At 37.3% G+C, this 16259-nt stretch overlaps 1 protein-coding gene across 1 annotated transcript in view; it reads left to right on the top strand.

Annotated features, from left to right (window-relative positions):
• P3H2 (prolyl 3-hydroxylase 2) overlaps positions 1 to 16259 on the top strand; it is a 169239-nt gene that overhangs the window by 114035 nt on the left and 38945 nt on the right. Inside the window, exon 2 of the mRNA XM_032171904.2 lies at positions 15963 to 16115. Coding sequence (XP_032027795.1) covers positions 15963 to 16115 — 153 coding nt within the window. The remainder of the gene's footprint in view (positions 1 to 15962; positions 16116 to 16259) is intronic.

Raw genomic sequence — 16259 nt, 5'->3', positions numbered from 1 at the left:
TTTTAGTAGAGATGGGGTTTCACCACGTTGGCCAGGATGGTCTCAATCTCTTGACCTCGTGATCTGCCTGCTTCGGCCTCCCAAGTAACTATATTTTTTCTTAACTTTGTTTCCCATTCTGTTTTAATGTCGTAATTAGTCTACCAAGGTCACTTTTTGATACCTTTGTAGAAAGAACACTGCATTAAAAGTTAGAATACTTTAGTTGCCAGCATTGTCATTGGTCATGCTGGGAGGATAGAGTAGAGCTTAAGGGTCTGATTTCTGGTGTAAGACAGAAATGAGTTTGAAGTCAGATTAAATTACTTATTATTTTTGAATTTCTCAATTGTAAATGAAGTTATTGATGCTAAACTTGTTATTTTCAGAATATATTAGTTTGCTAGGGCAGCCATCACAAAAACCACAGACTGGGTAAGTTAACAACAGACGTTTATCTTCTGACTGTTCTGGAGGCCAGAAGCCCAAAGTCAAGGAGTCAGGTTTGGTTTTTGCTGTGGCCTCTCTCCTTGGCTTGCAGATTGTTGCCCTCTTATTGTGTCTTTACGTAGTGTTTCCTCTGTGTGTGCTTGTTCCGCTGGTGTCTCTCTCTGTGTCCTAATCTCCTCTTCTCAAAAACAAACAAATAACAAACCAAAAAAACCACCAGACAGATTGGATTAGGGCCCACCCTTATGGCCTCATTTTAACTCAGTTTCTTCTTTAGAGGTGTCATCTCCAAATACAGTCATATTCTAAAATACTAGTTGTTAGTACATAAGAATTTTGGGAGACACCATTTAGTGCAAAACACATGGTAATACATTTATTTCAGGTCTCTGGCATGTTACATGTTTAATAATAGTAGCAACTATTATTACCTGACCTCTCTGAACTTCATTCTTCTTATTTGCAAAACTGGGATATTAATATCTGCCCAGTCTACACATGATGATGACTTAAGATTATTTGTATTAACATTCTTTGTAAATTAAAAGGTAGAATACTCTTGTGTATTTTAGGCATACACACATATACTCACCATCTTCTCTTTGAGAATATGCAAGTTGCATCCAGGCATTTGCTATTAGCTTCTTTTTACATTAAAGCTGGAAGTTGGAAGGGTAGGACGTAGGCTCCTAGTCATCTTCCTTTTATTTTTATAGGGTCTCAGCATCCTCAGCTCCTAGACACACAAATTTAGTAAGTTTCAAGTCATATAGCCTTTCCCACAGTACTTCCTCTGCTCACATGGGGCAAGGAGCAAAGATTAGTGAAAGTGGAACAGAATCTCTGTGCCTCACTGTCTCCAAGTAGAGGCAAATGAGATTTCCTCTAGTGCCTCATGGGAGTGTTTCCAAATAAAAAAGAACAAAAGCTGCTTATATTATTTCATAATAAAACCACATGTTTTTCTGGGTAGAAAGAGTAGAGATGGCAACTCTCAGATGGAAGGCTGTATTCATTTTAATGACTTGGCTAAAATTTCTCTCTGGCTTAAAATTGGGTTTGCTGTGGAGTCTTCAAGATATGAAACGTTTTAAATGAACAGAAAGTGAGTCTTCCAGAAATGTGAAATGTGGAAGTGTAGTACCTTATTGGGATGGCCTACCAACTGAACTGTTAGAGTGTGAGTATGCAGGTTGACTCCATAATACTCAGCATTCCAGGCCAGGAGGAGAACTGATTGGAAGGAGTAAGGTATACTGGCACGTATTGCTCAGTAAGATTGATCTAATTCAGCTCTCTCATAGACCATCCTATGCTACTCGAACAAACTAGCAACCTAGACTTTCTCCTCTCTCAGATGGAGATGTTTCTGGAAGGAAATTTTTAGAGCTACAAATCACTCAATTGCTTTACAAGTTTCATGTGCTCCCCAAAATAAAACCTAATATGTGCTTAACTTTCAAACCCCACCCCACTTTGGCATCAGACTACCATGTTAGTATTCTCTGCTCTTTCAAACCCCACTCCCAACACTTGTACTCCCAATAAACTAACTCTCAAATATAGATGACGCTTTTCCTCTGTTTCTTACTCATGATGAAATGCCCTTCCCAGCACCTCTGTCTGTTGAAATCTCATCTATCCATCAAGGTCTGTTACAGATGCCATATTTGTAGTAAGATCCCTGTGAAGACTCTTCAGATCCATCTATTCAGAAGTTCTTTCTCCTACTTTGAATACTTATAGAATTTCTTTTTACTTCTCTTAAGGGCCCTTACTTAACCCCAAATTAGATGTATTTGCCTGATTTCCCACCCCAGCCCCCAGATTCACTACTAAAACACAGGAATTCTCTCAGATTTCTCCCCACTGTTCCCACCTACCCAATGCCCAGCACAGGCCCCTCATTAAATGTTGCTTGGGTGGAATGGAAAGATGAAGTAAAGCAGCCTGAGCTTTAGAACCTCTAGAAATAGAAAGCTCATAGTCCTCTCTGCAGACAAAGCAGGACTCCATATGTGGAAGTGCATAGTGGCAGTCTTTTCTTAGGGCAGGCCAAACATGCAGCTGCTACACTCTGCCACACTATAACATTTCAAGGGGAAGAGAGCCAACATAAACCCACAGTATATACAAAATTGAAATCAGAAACCCTCAGTTTTTTTAACCACCGAATATAATTTCACAGTCTATTTGATATGATTTTTCTAGGCTGTGGTTCAATTCAAGCCAGTCTCTTCATTAAACACAATCCTATAGTTCTCTTCTATACTTACTAGCAGTCACTTTGCAACTTTAATTTGCGTTATTCCGGGTGGCATGGAGAAAGTGATGTCTGCCACCGACTTTTGGAGAGATACATTTTGGGCCTGACATTTTTATATGCACTTATTAAAAATGGTAGACTCATAATTTTCCTGCTGAAGAAGGAAGATTGTCCACTTAGTCTCAGGCACGGTGAACTATACTAAAAAATTTATTAACTTTGGAATTAGGAGATCAGGTTTCAGCTCTTCTGTCAGAACCCACGTGACCCTGAGAAGAACACTTTTTCACTCTATACTTATCTTATTCGTGTAAGTATATTAGGGAAGCAGATGTCACAGCAGATGAAGAGCTATTTCAATATCTGCATTCGGGATTCTGGGATCACTTAGGTCATTATTTAATAATTCAAGTCATTCATCAACGTTACTGAAGTTTACCATATATATATGTCAACAAATAGAATCTCAGGCAGCTGATTAGTTTTTTGAGCCACTCTGAAGCAGACTAGAAGGTTTTTGGCCAAAAGAGTTTGAAAAATGTGAAATACATTGAAAAATATGAAATACAATGTCCCATTTACAGAGATTAACTGTTACAGTAGTACATTAAAAAAAATATGAACGCTGTATCCTAAAGAAGTGTGTTTAACTCTTACTACAGTTCATCTTACCCTTTGTTAATTATAAAAGCATTTTTATAAGTCTTATGAACATCTAGGGCAGTACATTTCTTAGCAAGGTAAGGGCTGACTAAACATCAAAATAAACCTTTTTTTTTCTGTCCTTCTTGGTTGCTCTAACTTATTTATAATAATAGATTGCTCCTTCATTTAGAAAACTCTTCTCTCTGGCTTTCTCTCTGCGAAAAGACCTCAAACGTGTCTCAAGTGAAGACTTTGCTCAATATTTGGTTGATCAGATCTCTTGTCAAGGTTCTTGACTACTAAGAAGATGTACTTATTTGGATGCCTTTTCATTATATCAAACACAAACTAGCTCAAAGTGAAATGAAAAATTTCTCCAACCCACAACCAAAATTTGTAGCCACCTAAAAAATACTATTCCATTGCTATTACCACCATATTCCAAGTTAACTAGTTTTGAAATTTTAAGAATGCCTTTAACTTTGCATTTCCCTTTGACCAACTTACTTCTTCTCTGTTATATGAGAAAGAGAAGTACAATGGTTTCCCCAAAATTTTGCCTCTTCTCCAGTATCCCTTTACTCTCACTTAGTCCTACAACAACCAGGCTAATATTTCCACAACTAAAAGGATATTATCAAGTTTATCATAGGCCTCCAGTCTTACACTCTCCTCCCTGCCAATGAGGAAGTTCTCCCTGCCAATAAGTGAAAATTTACTTCACATATTTTAGTTTTTACTTTTCACAGCCCTTTTTGGAATGAGAGAGATAGATTTTTATGACTACATTCACAAACATGCACATATAGATGACACATAGATACATCTATCTGTTTCCCCTTTTCTAGGAATAAAAATCAAAACAACTCACCTTAGTATCAAAGATCCCCATAATCCAGTCCTGTTCCACCTTGTTTTCCATTACTCTGGAATCAAAACCTTCCATATGAGCCACGTTATCCAAAACACTATCTTATAAACACATCTGAGACATTTCTACTGTAACATTTTCATGCTATTCTGCAGCTGGGACATCCACATGTTTTCTGTTTTTCAAGACCCTCAGTCCAACCTTCTCAGGCCTTTCCTGAACCTTCCAGGTTACTGTGATTTCACATTTCTCCTAATTTTTACAGGATTATGTAGCCTGCCACCCACCCACTCTGCCCTAAAAGCTTGTAAATTCACAGTTCTTGATATCAAGTCTGTGTATGTCTTCTTGTCCTAACTGGGCTATATTTAATAAAAGATTAGGATCCTGTCACATTTATTTTGTATCCTCAGACACTTGTCATCTATCATAGTTCTTTCTATGACTGAAGTGACCGGCAAACCTGTTACATAAACAAGACATGCACAAACTCACCTCTACTTTGAAATAGTGGTGACTAAAATCCCAAGTGTCTTTATTTGTGAATGTTCGTTTTAATCAAAGACGTAGCTTCTAATTATACTTCTGCTGCTAATATTCTAGGCAGGTTCTTTATCCACCTGTAAAATGAAACAGTGGGACTATATGATATCGTCTATCCAGCCCTAGTCTTCTGTAGACTTAATTGCAATTAGTATTTATAAGATCAATGCAAGTGCCACAAAAATAACAGAATTGATGCTACTCGATATGTTTAGTCAGTAAGCAGATCTCTCCCAAACTTTAGCTCTCTCTAGAATTTACATGGTCTAGAACTTTCTTTCTAATATACTCTCTTGGCTGAGGTACAAAGAAAATGTTTGAGTTTATATTTAACCTGTATATATGGTAGGGATATTTCATATACTGTACAGCCTGAAGGTTATTGCTGTGGCTGGATACTTATAAAAGTGCAGGTGTGATGCCAGAGGAATTTATGAAACATTGAAATGAAAGAACTCTATCATCAAAACCATCTCTTTAGTAAGAGCATGTGGCCTGTCAGGTTAGGAGTACCCATTAGTGAGCTTGATGGGTTACATACCTGCAGAGACCTTAGTCTTCTCTTAAAGATTCCTCCAGGAGGGGTCTTTGGAATAAAATTCCCCTTGGCTTGCAGCCACGATGCATTCCTTTGCATGAGCTGAAATGAGTGTTTGGAAATAATTTTTGAAGTAAATCTTCCCACTCCTATAAAAGCAAGAGTTTATATTTCACAGCAGAACGTGGCGTATTTATACCAAAAAGGTACAAGTGGAAAGGCTTTTGATTTACTTGTTTGCTTTTCTTGCATTGCTCACAGGAAAGCAATTTGAGTGGAATGTTAAGTTTGTTTCATAAACACAAAATGGAAGGCAGACCAAGCATGTTGGAAACTGTAATGACAGAATTTATCTGTACATTCACTAAACCCTAAAACCCTCCTTAAATCATCAAATTTGCCAAGCTATTTTCCGTGTTATCCTAGCATTGTTACAATTTAAAACAGGCCAGGGCCCAAATGATTACTTCTTCTCCCTGATCTATATGCCCCCATGCAATCTACTCAGGAAACATGTGGACTTACAGGAGAAACACTAAATAAACCCATACTTTGATTCCCAGTTGCTTATGACAAGCATTTTATGTCTGATGCTTTGTCATTTCACAAAACAATGTTGCAGACACACCAACAAACTTTTGAAATTCTTTTTTTCATATTCTCAAGATCAGAAAAATCATTCCCAGGCTCGCATTAAGCTATTTCACTGCTGATTTTCAAAAAGGTATCTTAGAAACAGAAATCCATAATTAATTGCCATTTTGCTATCATAATTGACAAATTCAAATGATTGTGACATACAGTTTGAGGAAAAAATGTAATCTGGCTGCTAATGGTTGTAGAGACATAACTGGTAGTGAACAATTAAGAAGCTGGCTTTTAGCTATAGTAAATTGATGGCCAGCTGAAACTTTTTTTTTTTTATTGAGTCACTAGGGAAAGACAACGTTTTCCCCCCTTTATTATAATGAAAACCAGGCAAAATATGAGTCAAGTGTTATCACAACAAAATTTGTTTTTGTACCCTAAAGTTCACTAAGGGGAACTCTGTCCCTGGACAAGTTTTGACTTGGTGCTATAAATTATTGTTCGTGGCCAGGCGCGGTGGCTCACGCCTGTAATCCCAGCACTTTGGGAGGCCGAGGCGGGTGGATCACGAGGTGAGTAGATTGAGACCATCCTGGCTAACACGGTGAAACTCCGTCTGTACTAAAAATACAAAAAAATTAGCCAGGCTCGGTGGTGGGCGCCTGTAATCCCAGCTACTCAGGAGGCTGAGGCAGGAGAATGGTGTGAACCTGGGAGGCGGAGCTTGCAGTGAGCTGAGATCGCACCACTGCACTCCAGCCTGGGCGACAGAGCGAGGCTCCGTCTCAAAATAAATAAATAAATAAATTATCGTTTATATCATAACGTACCCTTGTCAATAATTACCAGCCACTTTCTGCACTGGTCCTGAAGTAGAGGTAAGGGCTCATCTAGCTTTTTGAAGCTGTCCTCTTGGGCAGGCACTCAATAAATGGCCATTTTTATTTCTCTTATTTTTATTACTAATATTATAAAATGCTTTGCCAATTATACAAAACATACAAACTATATGACAAATGCAATTTTTATTACTAGCAACCTCACAAGTTAGATTGTGCTCACCAATACAGAAGTCATGTATAAGAGGAGTAGAGTTCTGTACTCACATAGAGAGACATTGGATTTCTATTTATTTATTTTTCAAAATCTGACATGAACTAGATTCTTTAGATGTTAAAGTAATGACTGCTACCATAGTCATGGGATGCTGGCAAAACTAGGGTATGAAATTAATAACAACTACCTTCAGAATAAACTTTGAAAAGGATTAAAGCTGATTCCAAAAACAGTAGCAGGAAACAAATGTCAGCAAGGTCTTGGCCCACACTGCTTTTCGGTAACCATTAGTCATCATCTGACACCTCAAGGGAGAGTGCTGGACAAACACTGCAGAGGTTAAGATCCCTGCCCAGTTATTCAGTCTTACCCTGTCCTAGCATTTAGAACCAAAAACAACAGTAGCATACCAATAAACCATGCACACTAACTTCATTCGACCCGAGGCAGAGACGACTTGTCTACATTCCATCACTAAGATAATGTGCTCTCCTTCTTACCCAGCAGCCATTCAAGTTTTGGCTGTTCCCTTGGTAGGAAGTTAGACAATACACAGATGACTTGAGCGATTCTGTCTAATTCAAAGCACACACTTATTTCTGGCTAATACTTAGTTTTTTTTTTTTTTTTTAACATCAAGGGCATTTCATTTTTAATAGTCTTTAATCAGAAATAGTATGTTTAAAAGTTCTGTTTCTTCACTGTAATGTTTTCCTTACCCAGAAAGATGGTTTCTATTTGGATAAGAAATCTTCTAGAAAGCTGATGGAATCTGTTGTTTCACTGAGCTCCTAAGAGTATCCTCATTTGGCCGTGGCTATTCACCATTAGTGTTTAACAGTAAAATGTAAACATCAGACTAAAACTTCACTAGAGTGTTTAGAAAAGCAGGAGTCTATTAATCAGAATCAGGACCATAAGTAATTGAGGGAAAGGGCATAAGCAGTTTGGCAAAAGAAAGCACTTTAAGAAAGCATGTTCATTCCTCCTTTCCAACTTACTCCACAGAGGAAATGTTACTCTTTAGAAACGTCATTTCCATTTAATCCTTACCAAATTGCATTTCGAAAACTATAAATAGTTACTTATACCTATGACTATATTTTAGAGGAACGTTCCATAAATGCAAAGATAAGTTCATTTTCTACATTAGCATGGCCACCTAACTTGTGAATTAACATGTGTTCTTCAAAGCTAGAAATTTTAAAATGTTCTGCCTTGAGATGTAGAAAAGGAATATATTGTATAAAAATTTCCCTTACTATGGGCGTATATATTTTAAATAGGTTGTACCTTTTGTATGTCCCTGAGTTTCCTTGCTAAGGCAACTATTTGTATAGTTAGATTTTTGAAATGGAAACAAAAACACCCAAAGAAAAAAGTGAAATACGCCAGCTTTAGTTTGACACATTAGAAACCCAACATAATGCCGGGCACGGTGGCTCACGCCTGTAATCCCAGCACTTTGGTAGGCCAAGGTGGGCGGATCACAAGGTCAGGAGTTCAAGACCGGCTTGGCCAACACGGTGAAACCCTATCTCTACAAAAAATACAAAAATTAGCTGGGTGTGGTGGTGTGTGCCTGTAATCCCAGCTACTTGGGAGGCTGAGGCAGGAGAATTGCTTGAACCCAGGAGGAAGAGGTTGCAGTGAGCTGAGACCATGCCACTACACTCCAGCCTGGCAACAGAGTGAGACTCCATCTCAAAAAAAAAAAAAAAAAAAAGAAAGAAAGAAACCTAACATAATATAGTTACTATAAATGACAGTGAATGCAATTCTGAGCTTCCCAGTAGTCAAGGCAAAAGGTGCAACAGAATATATTAGGTTCTCTATGGATGTAAAAATTAAGTTTATAAATTTGTCAAGAGAAATAAACTGTTATTTCTTATAACTGAATTATGAAAATAATTTCAAATATGGATCTTTTTAGAGGTTATGTTAATGTATTAACATATCAGTAATTGTGAAATAAAATGCAAAGTTATTTGCTATATGGCTATTATTTTACTCCAAAAATCTGACTTTGTTATATAGAAATGTTTAGGAATTTCCTAAAATAAGATTAAATTCTCATTCAACAGCCCACTCTTTACATTTAAATACTGCAATTTACAGGATTTCGTTTAATTCAGTAGGTTGAACAAACTGCTTCCAAATTTTATTTCAAAATTTGATGTTTTGTACATTTTAAGAATATTCTTTTAATATATTATTCATGTTGTAAGAAATGTATTTATTTATTTGGTTCTATGAAGAAAAATTAACTCAAGTTGGCAAAAATTTGAGTAAATTTGGAGACTCTTTAGCAAGTAATGAAATGTCTACAAATGTGCCTTGTGACATATATATGTATATGAGTGTATACACGCACACATCTTACAGGTTCGTCAAAGGATGAATTTTGTTGTTTAGTATGATATACATGCTGTAATTTGATGACTTCCTTTCTCTCTAGCTGTTGTGCTTATGCTGCTAGCTAGAGCTTAAAACTTGCACTGTGGCGTAGAAACAGGATGTCTTCGGTATCAGCTTACATGCTTGTCACTTGGGAGTTAAAAATCTCTAAAGTTACTATATTGTGAAATTTAAGTAAAAAGACCAAGGCAAAAACTATAGCACTTCATTAACATGTAATGCATAAATTCCCAAAGTAAGGCTGACGAAAGTAGAAAAAGAATTCATTCATTTATTGAAAATGTTGATGTTTGAGAATAATGGAAATTACTTATTTTAGGCTTGATGTTTTACTCTGTACAAAAAACCTTCAAAAGAGTAAAAAGTGCTGCCAAATATTCTATTTTAGAAGTACACAGTGGTCTTTCCATGTTTCAATATGCTTTAGAATTATTAGCCCCCATTCTTTGTTGCACGTGCCTTACAAGCTGTGCTTCATTTCATATTCAAAATATTTGAGCTACATATCCTAATTCAGAAAATAGGGAACTTACATATTTTCCATACAAAATGTTTGGAAATTTTGGAAGTGTTTCCTTTTGTGTTATGTTTTTGCCTTCTGAATTGAGAAACATTGTTATAGCAAGGATGGGCAAAATAGAGAGGAAGAGAAAGGAATGGAGGCAGGGAACGGAAGGAAAGTAAAACAGGCAACTGACTTACGCCGTGCCGCATTATTTTGCAAAGTAAAAGCATCATCTCTGACTGATTACTGCAGTGCCCTTCTGCCCGCTAGGAAGATCTGTTTTCCACAAGGAAGTTTGAATTATCATTTTAAAATGTGTATCAGATCTGATTATATCCCTCCTTAACATTCTTTACTGTTTCCTTGTGCACTTAGAATGACATTTAAACTCTACCATAGCCTATACAAATGATCCGTCCTTCTCTAACTTCTAAAGTCTCCCTCCTTGATCTCTGCTCTGCTTTGAAAACACATCAAGCCTTTTTCCACTTCAGGCACCTTTCACTTGACTTTCTTTGGCCTGGAATGCCCTTCCTTTTGTTCAGTTCATGCCTGGCTTCTCAACTTTTAGATCTCAGCTCAAAAATTACATTGAAGAGAGGTCTTCTTTGATGAATGAATCTAAAAGAGTTCTCCTTCTAGCCCAGTCCCAGCCAGTGCTCACGACTTTGTTCATTATTTCTTCATAGCACTTAATACAATCTGAAATTACTTTCATTACTTATGTATTTACTTGGGATTTGTCCCCTTCCATGAGAATGTCAACATTTGTTATAGAAAGCAGGGCCTTTGTCTGTCTTGACCACGTAGGTATTCTGTTTAGTGTCTGATACAGAGTTGGTGCAAAATAAATATTTACTGAATAAGTAGGTGGGTGAACTAATGAATTGGGGCATGACTGGAGAATTGGACCTATGTGTGTGTTCTTGAATAGGCGGGTGGTAAGTTATAAAACTTAGAGAAGTTCAGTTTCTCTGGAAAGAGTTGGTATAATGGCAGAGAGGAAGAAGTGATGCTAGGAAAACCAGAGCCAAATCCCAGAGTTCTTGAGTGTCATGGTGTGGAGTGTCTGAAATCTGTTTTCTGGTCAATGGATGGCTACTGGAGATTTTTGAATAGTCAATGCGTGCTTTAGCAATCCCTCCTTTATTACTAGCTATGGAAAGCTCTTTCTGTGTCAGAAGAGCCTCATTCAGTCACAGGTTCAAGGACAGTGTAACTTCTGAACGTCAGCAGGCTGTTGATATGGTCAATGTTCATTTCTTTTTCCGTACAGTGTGACTACCACGTAGTCATGCTTCTGGGCTGGCAAGAGAAAATGTTTGCCTTAGTTCTTCACAGCTGGAGAGGAAATGGCCCGAAGCTTCTTGAAGGCATTTTTACCAGTATTTCTGACATCTCAGTGGCCTCCCCTAAAAGTCCGTACCATCTTCATGTCAGATTATTCCCCTTTTCTCCATTGTTCTTTATTTCACAATTTATTTTTCTAATGCATAGAGTTACCCCCATATTAGACTTACTCGCTCCTGTGGTTTGTTTTAATTAGGTCTTAAAGGAAGTCCAGTTTGGAGCCTTTAACTGTAGTGTGCTGTTGGTTTGTTTCACTGGAGGAGTGGGAAGGTCCTTCCTTAGCTGAAACCTAGTACTGACTATGCCTTGTAATAACCTCCATCCAATCATATGACATTATATGTAGCATGCGCATGTTTATGTGGACTTTTCTTACCATTTTGGATGTGTGTATTTAATTTATAAAATGGAAGACAGAGATATCAAGCTTCCAGTTAAAACAGTGGTTTATTTTATAGACCCTGGCAGCAAATTCTGGTTTCCTAAACTGGTTCACAATAATTTAAAAGCCAGGGCCAGTTCATGAAGTTTTACGGTTCAGCCTTAAGTCATGGAATCTTTTTTTATAGATTGTAGTATCTTCAATTGTGGACTATAAAGGAAGAAAGCACCAAATAAGCAAAATGTCAAATTTGAGAAAAGGACCCAGTTTGTCGACATTGACTGATTTCAAGAGCTACTGAATCACATTCATCGTGGTAACCACATTGGAAGCTCTCAATATGAATGATGATTTCAGAGAAGTTTTTATTAAATGTACAAACTTTTAGTACCTTATAGCAGGGGTCCCCAACCCCTGGGCCATGGATCAGTACAGTCCTGTTAGGAGCAGGGCTTCACAGCAGAAGGTGAACCTTACCACCTGAGCTCTGTCTCCTGTCAGATCAGTGGAGGTCTTAGGTTCTCATAGGGGCACCGACCCTCTAGTGAAGAGTGCAAGTGAGGGATCTAGGTTGCATGCTCCTTATACGAATCTTGTGTGATGATCTTAGGTGGAACAGTTTAATTCTGAAACTATCCCTGCACCCCATCCATGGAAAAATTGTCTTCCACGAAACTGGACCCTGGTGCCAAAAAGGTTGGGGACCACTGCCTTATAATTTATGAAGCATATTCACATGTAAATACCTTTGAACTTATGTATAAAAGATTTACTTCTTATAAGTTTTTTTCTATTTTTTTTTTTTTTTTTTTGAGACGGAGTCTTGCTGTAGCCCAGGCTAGAGTGCAGTGGCACGATTTCGGCTCACTGCAGGCTCCGCCCCCTGGGGTTCACGCCATTCTCCTGCCTCAGCCTCCCGAGTAGCTGGGACTACAGACGCCCGCCACCTCGCCCGGCTAATTTTTTGTATGTTTAGTAGAGACGGGGTTTCACTGTGTTAGCCAGGATGGTCTTGATCTCCTGACCTCGTGATCCGCCTGCCTCGGCCTCCCAAAGTGCTGGGATTACAGGCGTGAGCCACCGCGCCCGGCCAGTTTTTTTCTCTTTTCTAAGACATATCATAGATATACTCTGTATGTAAAGGAGGTAGAAAATAAAAAGATTAGTATACCATGTGATCCATATCCACAGAAAATTCTAATGGGAGAACCAGATATACTGATGCATATATAAGGTACAGAATAGTAAGCACCAATAAAGGAACAGGGTTGAGATTATATTGTGGTGCCTAACTATGGCTACAGGAATGGGAAAGGGTCTCTTAGAGAAGGCAGGATTTAAGTTTGGCCTTATAGGACATGACATATTTCAGTAAGAAAAGACAGAGGGACAAAGGTTCTCTAAGTCAGTGGAATATCCTGAGCCAAAGCATAAAGTAGGAAAATTAAGAACATAAGTATTTATTTGTGTTCCATTAACTTTAACACCTAGTGCTGTAGAATCAGAGTATGTCAGTGCTAACCTGTTTTACTCATAGCTTGTAGATTGGCTATTACCCAGAGAAAATTTTCACCAACCAGAATCACCTACTCTATCCTCTTAAATTATGTGTTCATGGGAGCTATAAACTCTACTCTTCATTAATGGGAGCATATTCACATCCTCGAAACAGATCATTTATATATTGTATGCTATTATTTATCTTTTTCTAGTGCTCTAGTGACTGCTGAACACATTCATATGTATTTCACAGTTGAATCCTTCCAAAATCCTCCACAGTAAATGATGGTATATAGTTCTTTTGAGCATTTTTTCTTTAGGGAAAATTAAAGCACCAATGTTTAAACAACTTTTTCCAGGTTCACTTGGCCAATAAATGCAAACCACACACAATTTTGAACCCATTCTTTATACCTATATAGTTATTACTATGTAGATGCATACAATTTTTATCTGTATTGATATGTAAGAGATTGAGAAAATTAAAGTTGAGAAAGATGAAATCCAAAACTAGTAATTTTGACAGTCAAAATAATTCTGAGTGCACAGAATTGAGGACAAAGGTAAAAGTGGCAGGGAGAGCTCATTTCAGGCAAGATTTAATGGAAGGAAAGTCCATAGCTAAAAATATGCAAACTAGATTTGAAAAGGGAAAGCTTTACTATTATGGGATGTCATGTCTTAAAACAGGGCAGTTTATGTTTTTGTGTTAAGAGTTGATTCTTTATATTTCACAAGACTGCAGGGACTGGGCACTTGTGAGTCTACTACTAGTTTTTAATAATTGAGTGGCAAAATTGTCAAAAGCAGATGCAGTTGAATCTTACATGCCATTCTGTGATTTTATTTTGTTCAACAACAATTAGTTTTCATTTCTTCACACTTTAAAATGGATTGAGCATATTTTAGGTTCCACCATGAAAAAGATAACTAATGTGAATTTTTATTTTTCTGATGTGAGGTAAATGGATCTGTCTATTGAAATTCTCCATGACTAAAGCATATGTAAACATGTGAAGTGGGCGGATTATGAGGTCAGGAGATCGAAGCCATCCTGGCCAACATGGTGAAACCCCATCTCTACTAAAAATACAAAAATTAGCTGGGTGTGGTGGCGCGTGCCCGTAGTCCCAGCTACTCGGGAGGATAAGGCAGGAGAATCGCTTGAACCCTGGAGGCAGAGATTGCAGTGAGCTGAGATCGCGCCATTGCACTCCAGCCTGGCAACAGATCGAGACTCCGTCTTAAAAATAATTTTTAAAAATGTGTTAAAATGGGTAAATTAATTCCATTTAAAAAAAAATCATTGCTTGTTACATGGAGATCATTGTATTAAGTGATTTAGGAGACAGTTGGCAGTGTCTGTGTCGTGGTTGTTCAAAATTCTTTTTTATTAATGAGAATCAAATATTAATGAGAATCAAATTTGTAAGTTTGGAATCAAATATCTCAAAGCCATGTGGTAAAGCATTTTATGTGCTGTCCTTAGCATCTTTATGCATTGGAATAATTTATCCTTTTAATTTTTTTAAAAGTTTTGTCTTATTTTTAATTGACACATAATAAGTATACATAATTATGGGTACAGTGTGATGTTTCCATGTGTGTATTCATTGTATGATGATTAAATCAGGGTAATCAGCAAATCTGTTGCTGAAAACACGTATCATTTATTTTGATGACATCATTAAAAATGTTTTCTTCTAGCTATTCTGAAATATACAATACATAATTGTTAACTATTGTTATCCTACTGTGCAATAGAACAGCAGAAATGATTCTTCTTCTTTTACTGTAACTTTGTACTCTTTGACCAACCTCTTCCTGTCTCTCCCTTTCCTACATTTCCCAGCCTCTGGCAATCACCGTTCCACTCTCTACTTCTATGAGATCAACTGTTTCAGATTCCATATAAGAGTGAGATCATGTGGTGTTTGTCCTTCTGTGTCTGGCTTATTTCACTTAACATAATATCCTCCAGATTCATCCATGTTGTTGCAGATGACGGGATTTCATTATTTTTTACGGCTGAATAATATTTCGTTGTGTATATGTACCATATTTTCTTTATTCATTCATCTGCTGATGGGCACTTAGGTTGATTTCATGGCCTGGCTATTGTGAATAGTGCTGCAATAAACACGGGAGTACAGATATAGCTTCAACATACTGACTTCATTTCCTTTGGATATATACCCAGCAGTGAGATTGCTGGATCATATGGTAGTTCTACTTTTAATTTTTTGAGAAAACTCCATACTGTTTTCCATAAAGGTCTTGCTAATTTATATTCCTCCCAACAGTGTATAAAGGTGCCCTTTTCTCCACTTCCTTGTCAACACTTGTTATCTTTTACCTTTTTGTTAATAGCCATTCTAACTGGAATGAAGTTGTATTTCATTGTGGGTTTGAGTTGCTTTTCCCTGGTGGTTAGTGACGTGGAGCATTTTTTCACACACCTGTTGGCCAATTGTATATCTTCTTTTGAGAAATGTCATTTCAGATCTTTTGCCCATTTTTAAATATTTTTTTCTTGCTATTGAGTTTTTTGAGCTTTTTATATGTCTTATATATCCTAGATATTAACCCCTTTTGGATATGGATATATAGCGTACAAGTATTTTCTTGCATTCTGTAGGTTGTATCTTCACCTGTTGATTGCTTTCTTTGCTGTGCAGAAGTTTTTTACTTTGTTATAATCCCATTTATTTTGTTTTTATTGCCTGTCTCATAAAAAAAAAAAAAAAAAAAAAAACCCAAGGCTCCTAGTTTCATTCTTAAACTGTGAGATTTTGGATTGATCTTTGTATTTCTCTGAGTGTGATTTGGAAATATTTGCCTTCATTTGGTCATTTTTTTTTTTCTCTTTAGCTTAACCAGCTCGAAAAAGCAGTGGAAGCAGCTCACACATTTTTCGTGGCTAACCCTGAGCACATGGAAATTCAGCAGAACATTGAGAATTACAGGGCGACGGCTGGTGTTGAAGCATTGCAGTTGGTAGACAGAGAAGCTAAACCACATATGGTAAGCTCTGTGGACCCCTCCCCTCACCACAGGGAGCTAAGTGCTCTTAAGTTTCATTTGCGTCAAAGCAGATTTCTATGAATGAATATCTCATAAAATTTATTCTCAAATTTTAGTAACATTTTTGGACTTTCAGAGTTCTCA

This window comes from Hylobates moloch, unplaced genomic scaffold (genome assembly GCF_009828535.3).
Source record: "Hylobates moloch isolate HMO894 unplaced genomic scaffold, HMol_V3 SCAFFOLD_13, whole genome shotgun sequence".
Lineage (NCBI taxonomy): Eukaryota > Metazoa > Chordata > Mammalia > Primates > Hylobatidae > Hylobates > Hylobates moloch.
Note: the sequence above shows the minus strand (reverse complement) of the source record. Positions and strands in the feature narration are given on the sequence as shown.